This window comes from Hibiscus syriacus, unplaced genomic scaffold (assembly GCF_006381635.1).
Source record: "Hibiscus syriacus cultivar Baekdansim isolate YM2019G1 unplaced genomic scaffold, ASM638163v2 tig00110556_pilon, whole genome shotgun sequence".
Taxonomy (NCBI): Eukaryota; Viridiplantae; Streptophyta; class Magnoliopsida; order Malvales; family Malvaceae; genus Hibiscus; species Hibiscus syriacus.
In genome coordinates, this window is record NW_024062779.1 from 5,390,094 (window position 1) to 5,412,113 (window position 22,020).

Sequence of the window (22,020 nt, forward strand, 5' to 3'; positions counted from 1 at the left end):
AATTATTATGATACCACAAAAAATGGGCTATAAAGGCTTCAAATTTCATACAAAGGGATATAGGGAGAAGAAAACACGACAATAGCAAGAAGATGAATGGATTGAAGAATAGACTTGATGAATACTCTTTTCCTCCCATGGAGAGACGCACCGTGCACCAATTGTTAATCTTTCCCTCGAATCCATCAATGAGACTATCAAAAGCCTTCCACTTGTTTCTTCCCTCTATAGCAGGGAGACCCAAAAATTTCTCCAGACAATTTATACTGCTTACCCCCAAGATTCGACAAGCATCCCTTATGTTATAATCAAGCACGTTTGATATAGTTTAGTCACTTAAAATCGATTTTTGATATAGTTTAGACACTTAAAAGTATATTAAGCATTGAAAAAATTCCAAGCAACGCATGAATAGAGAGGAAACTAAGGTAAATACTATATCAATTACTTGATCATCATAAATCTTTATTTTATAAGAGTTATTATATAAATGAACTTAATTGTCAAATAATCTTTAACCACTAGAAATTATTATAAAATTAAATTTAATTATTAATTAGAATTGTAATCATATTTAACAATCATCTTACTTTTATAATTAAATATTATTTAATAATGTATAAATTTAAACACAATGCAACATTATTTATAGTTTAAATTTCATATAACGTGAATTATTAGTCATCTATTAAATTTTATACAAATATCAGATACAATAAAATATAAGTTATAATACCTATTTAGTTATTTAACTATCCTTTTAATTTTGTTTTAGTTAGTTAACTATTCTTTTCAAAATCATCACTAAATTTACAATTTTTCATTTTATTAATCACGGTTAAAAATTAATGATTATATTCATGAGCATCATTAGATAGTACCACATTATCTTTGAAATTTTTTAAAAATATTACATTAATAATTTTATTTCTTTTTAACAGCGAATGATAAAAAAAAGAATAAAAATATAAATTTAATGATGATTTTAAAAATAATAATTGAATGATAAAAATATAATTACAAAAATAGTTAAATGATTAAATAAATAATTTATCTAAAAATATTTAAAGTGCCTCGTTAAATGAGTATGAAAAAAAAGGAGTTGGACTTAGTCAAAACGTATGGCCCACCATATTATTATTTTACATATAAAAACGAAGTGGTGGAGCTGGTCAGATTCCTCATATTTTTCCAACAGCAAATAGGAAATTAATTGCGATTTAATATAATGTAAGCTGTATTTCCTTTCAAATTTAAATTAAACACTTATTATTTTAGTATTTACTACACTATTTGAAAACTCGAGCGAATGTAATTAAATTAACCAAATTAAAGTTTAGAAATAACAAAAGAAATTATGGATAATTAAAGCGACTTTTATTATCTACCATTATCGTAATATTTTTTTATTAATGTAAGTTGATTATAAAATAATATTTGTTTTAAATATTCGGAATCATCACAATAAATATTCAATCACCTTACTGCAGTAATTGGTATTCGAAGTCCCGACCTCTACAAATAATAACAATTCTTAATTTTATTTATTCATTCTTATAAAAAGAAAAAATTCATTTAAGGTATAAATTATAAGTTGATCAAAATTTTAGTTTAATAAAAAATGTTATTGAAAAAATAAATAAAGTTAAACTTATTAAAATTCAAATTCAAATAATTTTAATTTTAGAATTATATATGTTATTATTAGATTAAAATTTTTAAATAAATACTATCTTAAGAAAGAGAAATAAGATTATTTAAAGAGTAAATTATACGTTAATCGAGATTTCATTTTAATAAAAAATGTTATTGAAAAAATAAATAAAGTTAAACTTATTAAAATTCCAATTCAAATAATTTTAATTTTAGAATTATATATGTTATTATTAGATTAAAATTTTTAAATAAATACTATCTTAAGAAAGAGAAATAAGATTATTTAAAGAGTAAATTATACGTTAATCGAGATTTCATTTTAATAAAAAATATTATTTAAAAACATAAAAGAATTAATTATACATTTTTGTGGTTTGTTTGTCGATACTGTCAGATTTACGATTTGTCAGTGATCTTTTAGTAGTTTTATGCCATTTTGTGGTTTGTTTGTCGATGCTGTCAGATTTGTTCGTATATTTATTTTGTTCGAGTTTTTTGGTTAGGTTTTTTTAACATTTTCCTTCTTTGATTCTTATGTGGATTAGGTGACTAGTTTTTGTCTTAATGGTAATAAAAAATGTCATAATTATATTTTAAGTTTACGATTATGCTTATAAATTTTCATTGTAATTTTTAATATTTTTTATTTTTAGCGAAACTAGCTACTTTCTATAAAAAAATTATATGTTGATCAAAATTTTATTTTAACAAAAAATATTATAAAAAATAAAGTTAAACTTATTAAAATTCAAATTCAAATAATTTTATTTTTAGAATTATATACGTTATTAATAGGTTAAAACTTTTAAATAAATACTAACTTAAGAAGGAGAAATAAAATTATTTAAAGAATAAATTATGCGTTAATCGAGATTTCACTTTAACAAAAAATATTATTTCAAAATATAAATGAAGTTGAATTCGTTTAAATTTGAATTAATTTTATTTATGGAGATGTGTATATATTATTAATAAATTTTAAAAATGAATTAAATAATATTTTAAAATCATACATATGAATGAAAACAAGGGCATGAACTGAGTAAAAAACTGTGTAAAAGAATAATATAAAATCGAATGTAATTAATATAAACGTTAAATGTTAAATGGTTATATATTATTTTTAAATTAATATTATATGGTACTTACTCTAATAAAAAAATAAAAACAATGATAAATTATACGTTTAGTACATAAATTATTAGTTTTAGTATGTTTTAGTATTTAAATTTCTAAAACTGTACCTAATATTTAATTTTTATTTCATTTTAGTACTTCGTCATAAAAAATTCAATGACACTACATTTTTACGGAACAATTACATCATTCATCACTCAATTATCTTTTTACTCCTATTTTAACATTAAAGTTTAAAAAATTTCAATTTAACCAATAAACTTTTAAATTGCTCCTAAACTAATCAGTATAATTTATTTTATTTATAATTTTTATGACATTACATTTTTATTATTATTTGATTAATATAAAATTAAAAGTTTAAGTTTGAAATTTAGAGTGATTAAATTAGGAGTAATCTAAAAGTTAAGTAAAAAATTAAAAAAATTAAACTTTAATGACCAAAATAGGAGTGAGAAGATAGTTGAGTGATGAATAATGAAATTTACCCATAAAAAATGTTCCATGTCCAAATTACCCGTTAGGTTTTAACGTGAGGTACTAAAACGAAACAAAAACTAAATATTTGATATGATTTTAAAATAATTAAAAGTTTAGGTACAAAAATATATTAAAATCAATAGTTCAAATACCAAACGTAGTTTACCCAAAAGAACAAATGAAATTAATTAATGCTAGATGGGCCTGTGTAAGTCGATAGAAGACTTTAGTAGTTGCACATATTGTACGCAAAGTTGACTGTGGAAAAAGAAATTAATCAATTTAGTCAAATAAAGAACAACTCACCCCAAAACCAACGTTTTCCTCTCCCTTTTCCCACCGTCTACTGATTTTTACGTTGCTTTTATTTTATTTAAAAGAAAAAAAAAGCATAAAAGGGAGACCATGTTTAACTCTGCCATTCCCAAAGCCGATTCTCTTTGGAAATTTGGTGGAAGTAGTGGTTAGAATCTTTAAAAAGGCCAACCCTCACAGTCCTATCTTCCTTATCATTAAATACCAGCCGTAACGGAGCAGCTGCAACTAACATCACATCATCCATGGCGGTACCGATCTGGCTATGGGCTTTCGCTGTGTCGCTGGCTCTGATTCCATCTGCTGTTGGAAACTCCGATGGAGAAGCTCTTTACAGGTTGAGAAAAAGTTTAGTCGATCCGGATAACGTGCTCCAGAGCTGGGATCCGAACCTTGTTAATCCTTGTACTTGGTTCCACGTTACTTGTAACCAAGATAGTCGAGTCACCCGAGTGTAAGCTGATTTCTCTCTCGTTTTTCTTTTAAATTTTTCGTTGGTTTCTTTTATGTATTTTTTAAGAAATAAAATAATTATATTGTTATATGATTTGAATACATGTTAGTTCCTTTGTTTGATAGTTACTAAATTGGTGGCTTAACTTGGGTATTGGTTTATTTAATTGAATTTAATGTCTATTTTGTACTATGGTTATGAGAAGCTGTTTTATCATCTGGAGCTTGTGTTTTTTGGTGTACTTGCTTGATTTAAACTGGGTTTGGATTCTTTTTGTTTATTTTACCGGAAAAAAGGTGGGTAAATCATTTAGAAAATTATTTAGTTATTATAAAAGGCAAATTTGGAGCTTGAAGTTTTTTCTGGATATTTGATAGATTTGGCACAGAATAACCTTTGTAATGGTTAATTGCGACGTTTGAATCATATTCTAGTTTATAAGCAGAATTACTTCACAAATCACAACATATTTGTGTTTGTGTCAACGGAAGTTGTACAATTGTCTATTCTTCAATTTGGAGCATGAGATATTTTACTGTTTGCTTTTGTGGAAGTTTTGAACTAGATGTGCCTATAATCTACGTCTCCCTTTGAGAAGAACAGGTTTATAAGTTATGACATAGAAAGAGATACAAGCGGATATTTTGTTGTTGGTTTTGATTAAGCAGTTTTAGAAGTAGGTTTCAATTTGGTAAGAGGCGTACCATTTGCATGCTTTGGAAATCACATACCTTTGGAACTATGGGATTTTGACATGCCATCTCAAATGGTAAGTGGTTTATGCCTTGAGAATTCCTTTCTGTCAAAGGAAACATCGGGTTAGGCTGTTATAAGCAGTATCACTTCGCAATTCTGTAACATGTGTGTTTGAATTGATGGAAGTTTTACCATTGCCTGCCCGAACAAGAACTATACATGTATGCGTGGTTATTTAGTTTTTGTCTGTTCTTCAATTTGGATCATTAGATATTTTTTAGTGTTTGCTTTGGTGGAAGTTTGTAACATATAACATAAAAAAGAATAAACAAGTGGGGTACTTTTTGTTGGTTTTGATTAAACAGTTTCCCTAGTAGTTTCCAAATACATATTTTTTGAGAAATAGCACCTCGGGATTATGGCATTTTTCCATTCCATTTGAAATGGTGTTTTCCCCCTTTCTTTTTGCAGAGATTTAGGTAATTCCAACCTGTCTGGACATTTGGTACCTGAGCTTGGGAAGCTTGAGTATTTGCAATATCTGTATGTTCTTTCCCTCTTAACCTTTGCCCACTTCTGCCCTTAGTGTCTGAATTCTGGACCTACCAACATATTTGCATGTGCATATTATCTTGTTTATCAATGTTCACTTGATTATACATTGTCATGCATCAAAAACTTCACTTGCGGTTATCTTCTCTTCCATGCAGGGAGCTTTACAAAAACAACATCCAAGGAACCATCCCTGCTGAACTTGGAAACTTGAAGAGCCTCAACAGTTTGGACCTATATAACAAACAACATTTCAGGGACCATTCCTCGGTCACTTGGGAAACTGAAGCATCTTGTATTCTTGTGAGTGTTCATGCCCAAGTGTTAATCACTTTATGCTTGAATAGACTGTAGTCGAGCTTTCATTTCTAGACTTAAGAAAATGAATTACCAGGGCTTAAGTAAATTACAGGTATTAGATAATGGTTTTTCTCTACTGGTGTTCAAATACTGCCACCATGATCACTCCCTTTCTAGTTATTCTCATGTCACCGACTGCAATGCTGGTAATTTTTTATTCTTTTTGTTTTTGCTTATTTTCGTTTCATTTTACAGGCGGCTTAATGACAACAAGTTAACTGGACCTATCCCTAGGGAACTTGTTGGTGTTTCAAGCCTCAAAGTTGTGTAAGTATTGCGACTTTAACTACTATTATCTGGATTTTTAAGAAGCCTTAGACTTATGGTCTTTGAAATTTTATCTCTTTTCTTCTAGTGATGTCTCAAACAATGATTTGTGTGGACCAATTCCTACCAGTGGACCATTTGAGCACATTCCTCTAAACAAGTAAGCTTACCCCCTCTCTCTTCTTATATATATTTTTAAATCTGGTTATATTTCATGTCCTTCTACTATGATATCAGTTATATGTGCAACCTTAAAGCTGTAAAGTTTGAGATAATTTCTAACTCTTTTCTTTTTCATCCACATGTGGTAATAATGATAATTTTGATGTTCGGATAAAAATAAAGACTTTGAAGAGTTTCTCGAGGAATGTTTAAAATTAAAAGTAAATGAATGCAGATTTAAAGCCTTTGGAGAAGATGAAGCTCGATTTTATATTTGCGATTATACTCTGTATATAAGCTGAGGCGTATTCCCTTGTTTGTGGCCTTCTGCCATTCTCTGTGCTTTTGCTAACAGTCTTAGTTATTAATGACAGCTTTGCAAAAAGATACCGTATTCTTTTTTCCTTTACACCAGAATGCACATTAACGAGAGTCTCTTGGCCAGTATAGATTCTGTTATTTTATTTTTAGGTGTTCATGATCGACAATCTGCCTTCAAGTTTCTACTTTGTCTCTTCTTTGACGAGCTTCGTTGGAATCACTGTTTAATGGACTGTGTCTTATGGTGCACATTGTTAATATTTTAGAGCTATTTGATTCTTTTGTTTTCCTTGTGCAACGTCCCTGATCTTCAATATTTTTCCGAAATATGTAGCTTCGAGAAAAACCCTCGCCTAGAAGGTCCCGAGCTTCTGGGGCTCGCAAGTTACGACACAAACTGCTCGTGAAGTACAGGTTGATGTTATAAAGCTTGGAGTTGAATATGTACTGACATGATTTTAAGCATATTATCACACGGTATAATGGGGGTTCCTTGAACGCTGGCCCTCGTAGGTGTAAATCTATATACCAGCTTGACTATATATAACTCAATTATCCTGCTCTTTCTAAGATGTTGAAGACAACTAGTATTGATGAATGTAATGGCAGCGTCAAGTTAATTTGTGGTGTGATCCTTTGTTTTCATGGGCACTAAACACTATATATGTGGACTCTATAAATTTCTCTTTTGGTCATTTGACTATGAAAAGTTGCAAAATGACCACTAATGTTTTTTAATGTCTTTTTTTTTTTGTTATCCTAGATTCCTAGTGGCAGCTTTCAAAGTTGGTATAATAATAAAATTAGCCCTTAATGTTTACATATTGATAAGTTAGTCATAAATTTTAAAAATTTAACCCTTGATTTTATACATTGATCAATTTAATTTTAATTCTCAAAAGTCCAATCCAAGGCTACAAGGAAAACAAAAACCTGTACAACTAAATGAATATTCATAAAATTCAAAATTATCCCAGCCCAGGCAATAGAAATAAAGAAAATAGAAAGGGTGAACAAATAAATAAAAAGCTGGGAAAAAGAAAAGAAAAAAAATATGAAATTTGTTACTTTGATTTCTCATCAACCAAATAGAGTTGCAATGATACTAAGATTGAAGTGTAAAATGAAACAAATATGGATTTATCAAAAAATATATTCATAACAGGATCTTAAAATCATAACCAAATAGGCCCGTGTGGCATGTTTTATTATTAAAATAAGTCATGTCATCATCTCGTTACTGAGTAAATGGTCGAGTGGCAAAAAAAAGTTTAATGTTTAAAGTTCAGTGAGTAAATTGAAAAATTAAAAGTGCGGTGAGTGAAATAAGATAAGGACTAAAGTTAAGTGAGTAAACGTGCAATTTATCCCTCAATTAGTTAAACCAAAAATTAAATCTTATTTAATTAAAATTATAATTTTTTGATACAATTATTAATATAAACTTTGTTATCCAATTAATTGGTTGATTATTACATGACGAGAATTTAACAATTCATTTCCTTAAACTAATTAGTAGATGATAATTGTGATTACTATTTAACGTAGGAAATGCATCTCATCGGCTCAGCCTTCATCTTGGGTTTTGGTTCTGGGCATAAAAAATAGTAAATAAAAGAGGGATAGATGGTTTACGTGTCCAAATAGTGGTCCACAAGGTTACCATTTTCTATTGATCTTTTAACATAACCAACGGAATAAACTAATACTGTTGACTATAACATGTGTTAATTTGTTTGCAGTCCAATCATTTTATTCTCTTATTATTACTTTATTTTAATTTTTTTAGTTATAAAAAGTTTAGGTGGGTGGCTCTCTACAATATATATATATATAATTCAATTGAAATTTACGTAGAAATTTATGGATTACCCATTAAGAATAATAGTGGTAAAATTTGAATTTGATCTTATAAGTTCAAAATTTTTAACCTCAACTATTTATACAAACTCTCGTTGATATTTTATTTTAATTTTTGCTATATTATTTTAGATTTGAGTACAAACCAAAAAAAAGCAAATCATTAAATATTGTGATATTCATATAACAAATACGAATATATTTAATCCAGATTACTTAATATTCCCTCGTCCTCCTGAAGTTATTAATAATTAATAGTTTATTGCTTTCACAAAGTTATTTTTATATTTTTATATATATTCAAACCATTTTGTAGGTAATAGGTTCATGCTCTCACAAAGTTTCATTTTTCACGAGTTTTATTAATTAAATTATAAGAAGAAATATTCTCTATTTAGTAATTAATATTGAAAAACAACCATTTATTTTTTTGATTATATGAATTATTTAATGAGAGTTTAAAAAGTAAGTCATAAGGTAAAATTTGTGATTTTTTTTTTTTTAAATAAAAATTTATTTTAAATTCTGTAGGGTTATTATAGTAAAATCCATAATAATTAGTGAGAGTCGTCTTCTTCCGCTCGACTTTCAGTAAAGTCGGTATTTTTTGTATAATAAAATTAGAAAGTTATCTTCAGTTACCAATAATTTAAAAAAAATACATCGATTATTGATGATTTTAAACATTTCTTACATATTTTAGAAAATTATACCAACAATTGTCGAGGATTTTAAAATTAAATCTTTGATGTCTGAACAAATATGTAAACACATAAAAACAACAAAATCTGAGGAAAGAATCTAAACCCTATAAACAAAAATTATAGTAAATCATAAAATTTAGATGATAGGAAATTAAAATAAATATAATTAGTAAATCAATTCAAATGATTTCATTACATTTTTTAAAATATATTTTGCTTTTACAAATCCCTAACAGTTATCACAAACACGCGTACACACACGAAAAGTTCTGCAATGCGACGCTTAAAAAATGGCTAAAAATAACGTTATCGGTTAAATAAGGGATCGGTCAAAATTTAGACCGGTTATGTTATATCATTTAACCAGAAATATTATCAAGCACAATAACATATTATATATCGCTTATATAATGTAATAGGTAGCGCTTATATAATAAAATATCTTAATTACTAGAAACATTATCAAGCACAATAACATATTAGGTAGCGCTTATATAATGTAATAGGTAGCGCTTGTATAATAAAATATGTTAATTATTTAATTTGTTATTACAATATATTAGATAAACGCCTAAAATATTATCAATGATAACATAACCGGTTATTTACTATAAACATTATCAAGTATAATAATGTAAACGGTAAAAAAAATAGGCGCCACCTATTACATTAAACTAACTACCGGATATGTTGAAAGTATCGATTCTATTTAAATAAGTATGGACACTTTTGGAATTTAAAAGAAAAGTAGAAATAGCGCCTATAATGTATTGATACTTTATAAAAATGTATTAATACTTTACAATATAACAGGTAAATATGACAAAACCATTTTCATTATGACAAAATCGGTAAAATTTACCGGATATGTTGAAAGTATCGATACTTTTTATAAAAATGTATTAATACTTTACAATATAACAGGTAAAAATATGACAAAACCGGTAAAATTTACCCGATATGTTGAAAGGATCGATACTTTACAATTTAACAGGTAAAAATATGACAAAACCAGTTTCATTATGATAAAACCAGTAAAATTTACCCGATATGTTGAAAGTATCGATCATTTTTATAAAAATGATCGATACTTTACAATATAACATATAAAAATATGACAAAATCAATTTCATTATGACAAAACCAGTAAAATTTACCTGATATGTTGAAATTATCGATCCTTCTTATAAAAAGGATCGATATTTTACAATATAACAGGTAAAAATATGACAAAACCAGTTATCATTATGATAAAATCGATAAAATTTACCTAATATGTTGAAAGTATAAATACTTTTTATAAAAATGTATCGATATTTTGTTGAAAGTTATGTAATTTATGTTTCAAAATTTTTTAATTGTGCTTCATCTTTTCCACCTACAATATTAATTTAATAATTTCATTTACATAAAAAATTATTTGATTGTTTTGATATTTTATAAAATATTATTTAGAATTTAAATTTAACAATTTTAACCAAAGATAATAATAAATATGTAATATCTATGTTTATTATTTTTAATTTACTAATAATATATACCGTAACATAAAAATAAACTATTAGACGCGTATAATTACTAAATTAATATCTTAAAACTCACTCAAAATATAACATTAAATTAATGTTTTCTACAGAGGTAGCACTTATATAATAAAATAGGTTATTACTATAAACATTATCAAACACAATAACATATTATGTACCGCTTATATAATGTAATAGGTAGCGCTTATATAATAAAATAGATTAATTACTAGAAACATTATCAAGCACAATAACATATTAGGTAGCGCTTATATAACGTAATAGATAGCGCTTATATAATAAAATAGATTAATTATTTAATTTGTTATTACAATATATTAGGTAAATGCCTACAATATTACCAATGATAACATAACCAGTTATTTACTGGAAATATTATTAAGTATAATAATGTAAACGGTAAATAAAATAGGTTTTACCTATTACATTAAACTACTTACCAAATATGTTGAAAGTATCGATTCCATTTAAATAAGTATAGACACTTTTGGAATTTAAAAGAAAAGCAGTAATAGCACCTATAATGTATCGATACTTTATAAATATGTATCGATACTTTACAATATAACAATAAAAATATGACAAAACCAGTTTCATTATGACAAAACCGGTAAAATTTACCGGATATATTTAAAGTATCGATCTTTTTATAAAAATGTATCGATACTTTACAATATAACAGGTAAAAGTATGACAAAATCAATTTCATTATGACAAAACCGGTAAAATTTACCTAATATGTTGAAAGTATCGGTCATTTTTATAAAAAAATGATCGATACTTTACAATTTAACAGGTAAAAATATGACAAAACCAGTTTCATTATGAAAAAACCGGTAAAATTTACCTGATATGTTGAAAGTATTGATATTTTTTATAAAAAGGATCGATACTTTACAATATAACATGTAAAAATATGACAAAAACAGTTTTATTATGACAAAACCAATAAAATTTACCTGATATGTTGAAAGTATAAATATTTTTTTATAAAAATGTATCGATACTTTGTTGAAAGTTATGTAATTTATGTTTCAAAATTTTTAATAGTGCTACATGTTTTCCACCTACAATATTAATTTAATAATTTCATATACACAAAAAATTATTTAATTGTCTTGATATTTTATAAAATATTATTTAGAATTTTAATTTAACAATTTTAACCAAAGATAATGATAAATATGTAATATCTATGTTTATTATTTTTAATTTAATAATAATATATATCGTAACATAAAAATAAACCATTAGACGCGTATAGTTACTAAATTAATATCTTAAAACTCACTCAAAAGATAACCTTAAATTAATGTTTTCCACAGTGAAATAAGTATGTACACTTATATATATGTATTGATACTTACTGATAGCCAAAGTTTACCGATTATCAAATTTTTTAATAATTTTTTTTTATTTTCTACCTAAAATATTATTAATTTATTAACATAATAAATAACGTTAAATTAAATTTATTAAATATATTTTAATGCATCTGATAATATTGTATATCAACAGTATATTAGTGGCATTTCCTGAGACAATCTCGTACACACACTCCCGGCTTTTAAATCACCAAACAGGGAGCCATGTAGCCGCCACCTCCACTTCTTACCCTCTCTTCAATAATTCTCTCGTTTGTGGGGGTACCAGAAAAGTTCCACCTTTACACACCTCAAAAAAGGATAAATATTCATTTCCTTTCCTTTCTTCCCCCATTCTTCCCTTCTCTATACACCCTTTTCTTCTTTTTCTTGCACTATCGACTTGTTTGAGCTTTGTGGAATAGGCCAAAATATGGGGTTTTCTCTCTTTCTTTTTGTTTTTCCTGGTAAGTCTGTTTGGACTTGGTTTGAGTGGATCTCCATGTGTCTTACTTGATCTTAGTACTGTCTATGGAGTTTTCTACCACTACCCTATGAGTTCTTTTTTTTTATCATTATTGTGGATTCATATCAGTTTGAGGTTTTGATTTCCTCTGATAATTATCCTTATCGTGTTTTCATTATTGGTTGATAAAGTTGAGGTTTGGTTTTTCGGGTTGTTTTTTTTTTCTATTTTTTTCTTCATTTTCTGATTTGGATTTTAGTTACTGCTCGGTCAAACCAAAGCTCGGTTTGGATCGTCCGGTTTGGGGGCTCTTGCCACCTTTTTTCCTAATAAAAAATTGTTATTGATTCTCTTTGTGATTTTCTACTCTCGTATTGCGTTTTTTCAAAAAAATTTATTGAGTATCAAACTTGAAGCACTGTTTGTATCAGATACAATGAATATTAGCTTGGTTCTATTTTTCAGTTATTTTATTTTTAATACACGTAGTTGTCCGGAGATCTGACTTTTATCTGAGCGTTCCTTAATTTAAGATTTATGAATCAGATTTTGTTTTTTGGTCTCTCTTACGTCTTGATAACTAATGCGTATCTAGCTGATGTTGCCTGTAGGCTTAGTTTGATGATCTGTTCAATTTTTTTACAATCTTTTTTGGTTTTGGACCACTTAATAATCCGTCTTAACATAGGTTTTAGGAATTCGACATCTTTGCTTATGCTTTTATGGTATTGGCTTAACTGAATTGTCAGTCATCTTGTCGGTGAAGTTGTGGGGGTTTAAATTGTTGCAGTCATTTCTTTGATATTAAATTTATGTTTAGACTGTCTGTTGACGGGTTCACATTTCTTATACTGCTATTTTATCTGGGGAATTAACGGCACTTGCATGGTTTTGTCAACCCATTTATTTACTTTTTTATGTGCAGGCTTAACTTAGGCCTTGGTTATTGGAGAAATTTCCTTAAGTTTGAGACTAATCTCGGGGTCCGATCCGAACTTGTAATGATGGTGTTCGATGATATGAGTATTTGTGGAGATATGGAAGTAGAGGCCGTGGTAGAGGATGATTTTTCTGATGAAGAGTTTGATGTGGATGAACTTGAGAAGAGGCTGTGGAGGGACAAAATGCGTCTCAAACGGCTCAAGGAACAGCAGAAGGGCAAGGTGGTGATCGATGTCGCCAAACAGCGTCAGTCCCAAGAACAAGCTAGGAGAAAAAAGATGTCGAGGGCACAGGATGGGATACTGAAGTACATGTTGAAGATGATGGAGGTTTGCAAGGCTCAAGGTTTTGTTTATGGGATTATTCCGGAGAATGGAAAACCGGTAACTGGAGCATCTGACAATCTCCGAGAATGGTGGAAGGATAAAGTCCGATTTGATCGTAATGGTCCTGCTGCTATTGCCAAGTACCAGGCAGATAATTCGATTCCTGGCAAGAACGATGGCTGTAACTCCACCGGCCCGATCCCGTACACCTTGCAAGAACTTCAAGATACAACGCTTGGTTCTCTTTTGTCTGCACTGATGCAGCATTGTGATCCCCCTCAGAGGCGGTTTCCTTTAGAGAAAGGTGTTCCCCCACCGTGGTGGCCTACCGGCAACGAGGAATGGTGGCCACAGCTTGGATTGCCCAAAGACCAATTCCCTCCTCCTTATAAGAAACCTCATGACTTGAAGAAAGCTTGGAAAGTCGGGGTTCTCACGGCGGTAATCAAGCATATGTCTCCTGATATTGCCAAGATTCGCAAGCTCGTAAGGCAGTCTAAGTGCTTGCAGGACAAGATGACAGCAAAGGAGAGTGCAGCATGGCTTGCTATCGTTAACCAGGAGGAGGTTTTGTTACGAGATCTCTATCCTGATTCCTGCCCACCACTCTCATCGGGTGGAGGAAGTGGGAGTTTTGTTCTCAACGACTGCAGCGAGTATGATGTTGAAGGAGCTGAAGTTGAGCCGAATTTTGACGTGCAAGAGCTTAAACCCGGGAATCTCAACGGATTCAATTTGGGTACCAGTGCAATGAGGGCCGTTCAACAACAATCATATCCTCTTAATGGAGTTGTCAATAATCTGGATTTCATGCGAAAGAGAAAACCATCTGATGATTTGAACATGATGGACAACAAGATCTACACTTGTGAATTCCTCCAGTGTCCTTATAATGAACTTCGCATGGGATTTCATGAAAGGACTGCCAGGGACAATCATCAGTTAATTTGCCCGTACAGAAACTCTTCCCGACAGCTCGGTGGTTCAAATTTCAACGTGAATGAAGTGAAACCAGTCATTTTCTCTCAACCTTTCGCACCATCAAAGCCACCTGCACCATCTATTACATCTTTTACGACAACCTATGACCTATCAGGACTTGGAGTTCCAGAAGATGGGCAAAAAACTATCGGCGAGCTCATGTCAACGTATGAGAACAACATGCAAGGCAACAAGAACATGAATCCCGAAATCAATCCGGTTACCGAAGGTCAAAATATCCTTCAGCCGAAAATGCAACAGCAACAGGATGAATTCTTCGGCAAACAAGTCATGGTGGAGGGGAATTTCTTCGCGGAGTCCAGCATGCCTCCTAACCATCATATATTTTCGCAAGGAGATGGCCAATTAGACCGTTTTAAAGCTCTGAATCCTCCGTCGGAGACCAACCACAATAACGACAGCTTCCAGATGATGTTTGGTTCTCCGTTCGATCTGGCTTCTTTTGATTACAAGGAAGATCTACAAGCAGCTGGAGTGGATACCATGCTGAAGCAGGATGGTCCATTCTGGTATTGAGTAATAAAGTACTGGTCACATTTGGAAAAAAAATTTCCAGCTCACCACAGTTTTCTTGCAGGAAGATCTACCTTTTACTTCCCCTAATGTCTTTCTACACAGAACTAGCTACAAACCACATTTTTAACTTGGTTTTTGTATTTTTCTTCATGCTTGTAGCTGGTAGAATCTAGCAAGCTTAGCAGGGCTTCGATATTAGGCTTTCAATAAAACAAACAAGTCCCGTAATCCTGCTATGGATTTACCTAGGATGTTACTGTCTCCTAAATAAGCTTTTATGTATTGTATCTGTTGTTTTTCCTCCCCTTCCATTTTAACTAGTAAACTTTTAATCAGGTTCTACCATGATCATGTTTTGTAGGAATCTGAGTGTTTTTGTCCTGCAATGGGTACATAGTTGACAGGTTGTGTTGAATGGAAACTGTTTGTCGTTTAGTGTAGACCTGTCCTTGTTGTTCATCCCACAGCAGTTAATACAAAGAAGGTGGTTGAGTCTCACTAGGATCCTGTCTTTGGTGGAAGATTGAAATCGAACCGGTCTGATTTTGTGCCAAGTGTGCCTGTGTTTGGTGGAGTCAGCTTTCTCTGGCTTCTTTCAAAAAGTTTGGAACTTGTCTTTTCAATGGTCCCCATTTCTGGAAAAAATAACAAAAGCCAGGCAATAAAATAGTTCATTTCCACCCAAAAAGGAGTAATTAAAAGGGAAAAAAAGGACAACGAATCCAAACTCCGTTGGCACCATGGTGTTGCGTTGAATATATATGTATATTGCAGATGAGGTTTTATCTGCAAAATTCATCTCCCCTTTTAGTGTTTTGGGTCCTTTATTTCATACAAACCCAAAATCACATGGCCATGGTACGTGGCTTAAGAAGGTATTATGATTTATTTTTTGCGGCTTAAAAAGGCACTATAATACATTTTATCTTAAATTAGAATTGGTTTTTCTTGTGGATTCAAAATAATATTTTATAGTATAAATATCATATTTCATGTCCTAAATTAGAATTGGTTTGTCTTTTTTTTGCGCATTTAATATAGGATTACAGTTTAAGTATCGTACTCTATGTCTTAAATTAGTATTGATTTCTTAAGATGCGAATGCCAATTTTCTAGTGCAGTCAAGATAAGTTTGCAATTCTAGAATGTCTACGAAAATTATATACGATTGATTGATTGATTCTTCGGTAAACTACGCGGGAGACCATCAAATTATGGTCAAAAATCAATGTGACCACCAAATTTTCAATTAGATTACACTACAAACTATTTAATTGATTCAATCAAACTATTGGCCGTTAATTTTTAACAGAGGTGACAATGTTTCCGTTAATAAAATTGACATAATTATATATTTGGTTTTTAATATTTACATATTCTATCAATTTAATCACTATTTTAATTCAATTAAATAAATTTAATTATCTAACTAGAATCTGACACATGTCAACATGTAATTGAAAAATTTTATTTATAAATTTTAAATTATTTAATTAAATAAATTTTCTATTCAATCAGGTGATGACACATGTCACCACCCAATTGAAATGAAATAAAGGGAAAATATGCTTTAAAGGAGAATCGAACCAATGTCAAAGGGGTAAAGCAACCAGGTGCCCAAATCATTGGGCCAAAGGTCCACAATAATTTAATCTTACAATATATTGTATTTGACTTGTAAAAGTTTGTTAATGATAAAAAATTAAACAAATTATTTTTTGTTTTACCGTTAATCGAATCAAAGTTTATTTGAAAATTATTAACCGAACCAAATTAACCTAATTTTTTTCTTTAACCATTAATCGAACCAAAATTTAGTTGAAAATTATTAACCGAACCGAATTAACCGAATTTTTTTCTTTAAACATTAATCAAACCGAAATTTAGTTGAAAATTATTAACTTAACCGAACAAATTTTGGTTAATTCGGTCAATTTTTGAATTAACCAACTTTTTTTAAAATTTTCTAATTTATATAACAATTCAATATTTTTAATTCAAAAATTATTAACCGAACCGAATTAACTGAATTTTTTTCTTTAACCATTAATCAAACTCAAATTTATTTGAAAATTATAAACCAAATCGAACAAATTTTGATTAATTTGGTCAATTTTTTAATTAACCAAAAAAAATTAAAATTTTCTAATTTATACCATTTTTTCAAACATAAAAAAGCATTCTGAAATTAAAGTTATCAAATTTGTAACATGAATTTTAAAATTTTACTTAAAAATACGATGGTTGAGGAAATTAGAATTTGAAGCTATTTTGGGCACTAAAAAGCTGAGACTTAACCATTATTTGTTTAAACAAATTATTATTTAAATTAATTATAAACTATTTTTTGAATTAAAAATATTCAATTGTTATATAAATTATAAAATTATAAAATTATAAAATATTTTGGTTAATTCGAAAATTGATCGATTATTTCAAATAAATTTTGGTTCGATTAATGGTAAAGAAAGAAAATTCGGTTAATTCAGTTTGGTTAATAATTTTCAAAAAACTTTGGTTCGATTAACGTTTAAAGAAAAAGTAATTTATTTAAACAATTATTTTGTTTAATTTTTTATCATTAACAAACATTTACAAGTAAAATACAATATTTTGTAAGTTTAAAGCATTGGGACATTTGGCCCAATGATTTGGGCACCTGATTGCTTTATCCTTTGACATTGGTTTGATTCTCCTTAAAAGCATGATTTTCCTTTTATTTTCATTTCAATTGGGTGGTTACACGTGTCACCACTTGATTGAATAGAAAGATCATCTAATTAAAAATTAATAAATAAAATCTTCCAATCATGTATTGACACATGTCATGTTCTAATTTGATAGTTAAATTTATTTAGTTGAATTAAAATAGTGACTAAATTGATAGAATATGTAAAAATTAAGGACCAAATATATAATTATTCTAATTTTATTAACAGACATATCACCACCTTGTTAAAAATTAATGGTTAAATAGTTAGGTGATTCGATTAATTCAATTGAAAGTTCGGTGATTACATTGATTTTTTATCATAATTTAATGATATCCCGTGTAATTTACCCTTGATTCTTTTATCACTGTGTAGTCAAAGACATAGTTATAAAAACAAGAAGAAGAAAAACAAACTAATGATTTTTTTCATTAAAAGAAAATCATAAACAGTTTAAACGTAAAATTATTTTATTCATATTATGACAACGTTTGTCTTTTGATTGAGACAAGATAATGATGATTTTGTTATAGTGCACAATGCCAATAACAGGAAAAAGAACATTTAACCAATTAAGCATTTCACTGTAGTTTTCACGGACTATCATTAAATTATTTACGACAATAATGTTACAATAATCATCATTAAAATTGATAAAAAATTATCTCTCGAGTTATGAGTTCGAATATCAATAATTATAGAATATTTTTATAGTAATAACTTTTAAAATAGATATTATAATTTATAATCAACTTAAATTTATAAAAAAAATTCACTATTGTCGTGAATGGATATAAATTATGCTGTTCAAATGTTGATGTGATGTCCAACATGAACATGCATATGATTTGAGTGTAATCAATTTTTGAAATAATATAACTCTTACGTTATCATAATTTTATTTTCATATTTGAAAAAAAAAATTTACATTTATATTTAAATATACATCAGACATACATTTACGCATAATTCAAGAGCAAGTCTGAAAATCTTGTTGGGTGGGGGACGGTGGTTCAGCGATGGCCGGAGTTGGAGGGCGGGCCGCGGGGGAATGGCGTTTAAGACTATACAGATAGGAAATGAAAGGCTTGGGTGGGCTGGGAGGTTTTTATACATAAAAGTAGGCAGAGTAATCCATCTTTTAATTATCCAAGTCCAATAGGTTAGGTGTTAGATAGATGAAGACATTTTATTTGAAATCTCTTGTTCTGTTTCTTGATCTCTGCCATTATTCGAATATCAATACATCCATATTATGGAACACATTAGTTACGTAGTGCATCTTTTGAACTGGTCCAAATCACTTTTACGATTTTCCATAACAATTAATTTTTTAAATATATATTTTTAAATTCATGCAATCAAATTGAAAATTTACACTTTTTAAATAACGATATTTATATATAAAAAGAATTAAATAAACCGTATATTGTTAATTTATTTAATTGAAAATCTGTCATGTACGCCACTTCTATGTATATAGAATAAGAATATTATATTCAACTGATGGCGCACTATCCCTGCAACCAAACACTCCAACTGTACCAACCATTACCAAAGATCAACTCCATAATCACAATCCTTTGACACAATGCTGGACGCCGCCGTTAACCTGTCCACCGTAATCTTGCACGTCACTTTAACAGTAAGTTTCCACGTCTTAACGGACCCCACTTTGATCTTAACTGGCGTTCTCAGTTTTAAACGAAACGGCACCGCTCCCTTGTTTTGTTGGTCGGAAAGAGCCCTAATCGCGCCGTTTGTTAGTTCAATTGTGGAGCCCTTTAAAGTCGTTTTGAACACAGTTACGTCATTCGTCGGGTGGTAAAAAGCCGGCAACGCGCCGTTACATAGGTTAATGTTTTCGTAGTAAACTCCAAAGGAGCTGCCTTTCTCGTAGTAAATGCCAATTTTGTCGTTGGGGTTGTGCGCCCGGACGGTGACGTCGAATTCAGGCGATATCGGCGATGATGACGTCAAGTTGAATCCCTTGATGACAACGTTCTCGACGGAGTAATTTGGAGCCTCGGGCTTGAAAACGAAGTAAATCACCGCGGCAGCAATGGCGGCGGCGAGGAGTAGGACTATGACGGTAATCAACAAGCAGCAACAGCAGCCACGACAGCTACTCCGACGAGTCTTCCGTTTGGATATATGCTTATAGCGGCGCGCGTTCTCCGGCGAAGGGACGCGGTAGATTTGGTCCTTGGGAATTTGGATGACGTAAGTTCCAGGTTGTGGAGCATGTTTCTCGGAGGACGAAGTTTCTGCTTTTGGCTTGGGTATTCGCCGGAGGTGGGTGGAGAATCGGCCGGGTGGACCCGTTCGTGATGTTAACTCAGTAGATCCTATAAGAAGAAAAATCGAGAAAGCGGCAGTTCAGTGTTTTGAATGTCTGAGCCCGAAAGCAGAGCTTTAAATATTAATATTAGTTCACGGAATATAAGATTATAAATGGGAATAAAAAATTATCAAGAATAAAATTATTAAAAATACTATATTTTATGTTTGATTAGTTTAGCAAAAATGTAAGATTACCGTATTTGATTAAAAGAATAAAAAATTATTGAAATGTATATTTAATCAAATTATCCTTATTATATATTTGTTTTTTTAATAAGTTAGAAAATATTTATATATATTTTTTAAAAAATTTAAATTCATAAAATTTATATAATTTTTTAGAAAATTGAAAATATAAAATAGTTTAATGAAAGGGTAAAATTTTATTTTAATCCCTAAGCTTCATATAAAATTTTAATTATAATTTTTTTGTAAATCTAAAATAGTTTAAGGATAAATTTGTAATTTAATCTTCGTAGAATTTTTATTATGACAGAATAATGATATTTTTGAAAGAATTTTTTTTAAAGGTATTTTAGTCCAAAACGCCGGTAATCCAACAATACCTAAAGAAAGGAGGTAATGATATTCTCGGTAATATACCCAAAAAATCTATTATTGATAATATAAGATTACCGAGAATGACATTCTCAACCAACAAAACGAAAAAATATAGATTTTATTCTATAGGAATCTCACGTTCCCCAACCAAACACGCAGTAAAGATTTACGCGGTTTAGGGAAGAGAGGTGGAGGGGGGGGAGGCAAATCCGGATTTGATTAAAACAAGAGCGTGTAATTGAGTGTAATCTTACAGTCACTTCCCTCCACATTAATCACTGCATTTTCCATGAAACAAACAAACAGATTAATAATGATATTTTCCCGCGAACTAAACGGTTACATTGCTTTGGCACACTGAATCAACTCGTAATGCAATGAATATTCCATCGAACCAAACACGCCCAGCTAGAAGTCGAATTTTGAAAAAGAAAATAAAAGCTGTAACAATGGAAGAACATACACACCTGAAAATAAAGAGAAATCAAGCTCTTTTTTTCGTTGCTCGATGCTGTTGGTGGTGGATAGGGAGATAGAAGAATGAAGGGTATGAAGAGTTCATCAATAAATCTGATGTGTGTGTATATATATCATGAAATGAATTAAGCGGGTTAAAGAAGTTCGGATCAGATAAAGGAAGCTTTTAAAACGAGCCAAAATGTCAAGATGATCTGAATCATCTGGTGTGTGGTGGGCGTACGTGTTTCTTCATTATCTGCTGCTTTTCATTCTTCCTCCTGTGGGAGAATTCAACGTGGGCCACCTGGCATTTGATCTTTTCAAATTTTTTGGAGGGATAAATATATTGTTTTTTTATTCACAAATTTTCCAGTTGACAAAAATGACAAGTGGCACATTTGACATTTCATAATTAATGCTCTTCAGACTTGGTTCCCTCTTCTGTTGGTTTACTCAAAATGAGAAGGAAACACGACACTAATTAGACTAGTAAACAAATGTTATTGTAAAATAATTTGATACACTAATTGAGTTGAATAATTCCTGATTAGTTTGAGTTCGACCTGATTACAATTTGATCAATATTTCATTCAAATTGACCTAATCAGAATTCAAATTTAATTCGAGACTTTAATGAATTAAATCAAATAAAGTTTAATTCGATTGGGTAAGTTCACGGACAATTCATTAATTTTTTATTATAATTTCTTATGATGTTGATTTCCCTAATTTTAAGATCGAATACACATTGTTATACTTCTTTTCTTTCAATAATTTTTGCAATATGTTAGTTTGATGTATTTACAAATTGTTCCTTTG

The 22,020-nt window shown here is 29.8% G+C and overlaps 2 protein-coding genes and 1 pseudogene across 2 annotated transcripts; 2 read left to right on the forward strand and 1 right to left on the reverse strand.

The window, feature by feature from the left end:
* The first annotated feature begins 3,693 nt into the window (after positions 1 to 3,693).
* LOC120131314 lies at positions 3,694 to 7,032 on the forward strand (annotated as a pseudogene).
* A 5,038-nt stretch (positions 7,033 to 12,070) lies between these two features.
* On the forward strand, positions 12,071 to 15,425 carry LOC120131312 (protein ETHYLENE INSENSITIVE 3-like). The gene is made up of 2 exons (XM_039148324.1): positions 12,071 to 12,342; positions 13,267 to 15,425. The coding sequence occupies exon 2, from the start codon at positions 13,343 to 13,345 to the stop codon at positions 15,125 to 15,127; it is 1,785 nt and encodes a 594-aa protein (XP_039004255.1). The 5' UTR covers positions 12,071 to 12,342; positions 13,267 to 13,342; the 3' UTR covers positions 15,128 to 15,425.
* A 3,900-nt stretch (positions 15,426 to 19,325) lies between these two features.
* On the reverse strand, positions 19,326 to 21,033 carry LOC120131545 (NDR1/HIN1-like protein 13). Its single transcript, XM_039148516.1, has 2 exons — positions 21,003 to 21,033; positions 19,326 to 20,186 (listed from the first exon to the last, which is right to left on the reverse strand). Exons 1-2 carry the CDS (start codon positions 21,031 to 21,033, stop codon positions 19,390 to 19,392), a joined length of 828 nt encoding a protein of 275 aa, XP_039004447.1. The 3' UTR covers positions 19,326 to 19,389.
* Between the last annotated feature and the right edge of the window lie 987 nt (positions 21,034 to 22,020).

Coding starts and splice junctions, on each gene's coding strand:
- LOC120131312 (XM_039148324.1), top strand. CDS start 13,343: ATGATGGTGTTCGATGATATGAGTATTTGTGGAGATATGGAAGTAGAG.
- LOC120131545 (XM_039148516.1), bottom strand. CDS start 21,033: ATGGAAAATGCAGTGATTAATGTGGAGGGAA. Junction 20,187..21,002: donor AGTGATTAATGTGGAGGGAA/GTGACTGTAAGA, acceptor TTCTTCTTATAG/GATCTACTGAGTTAACATCA.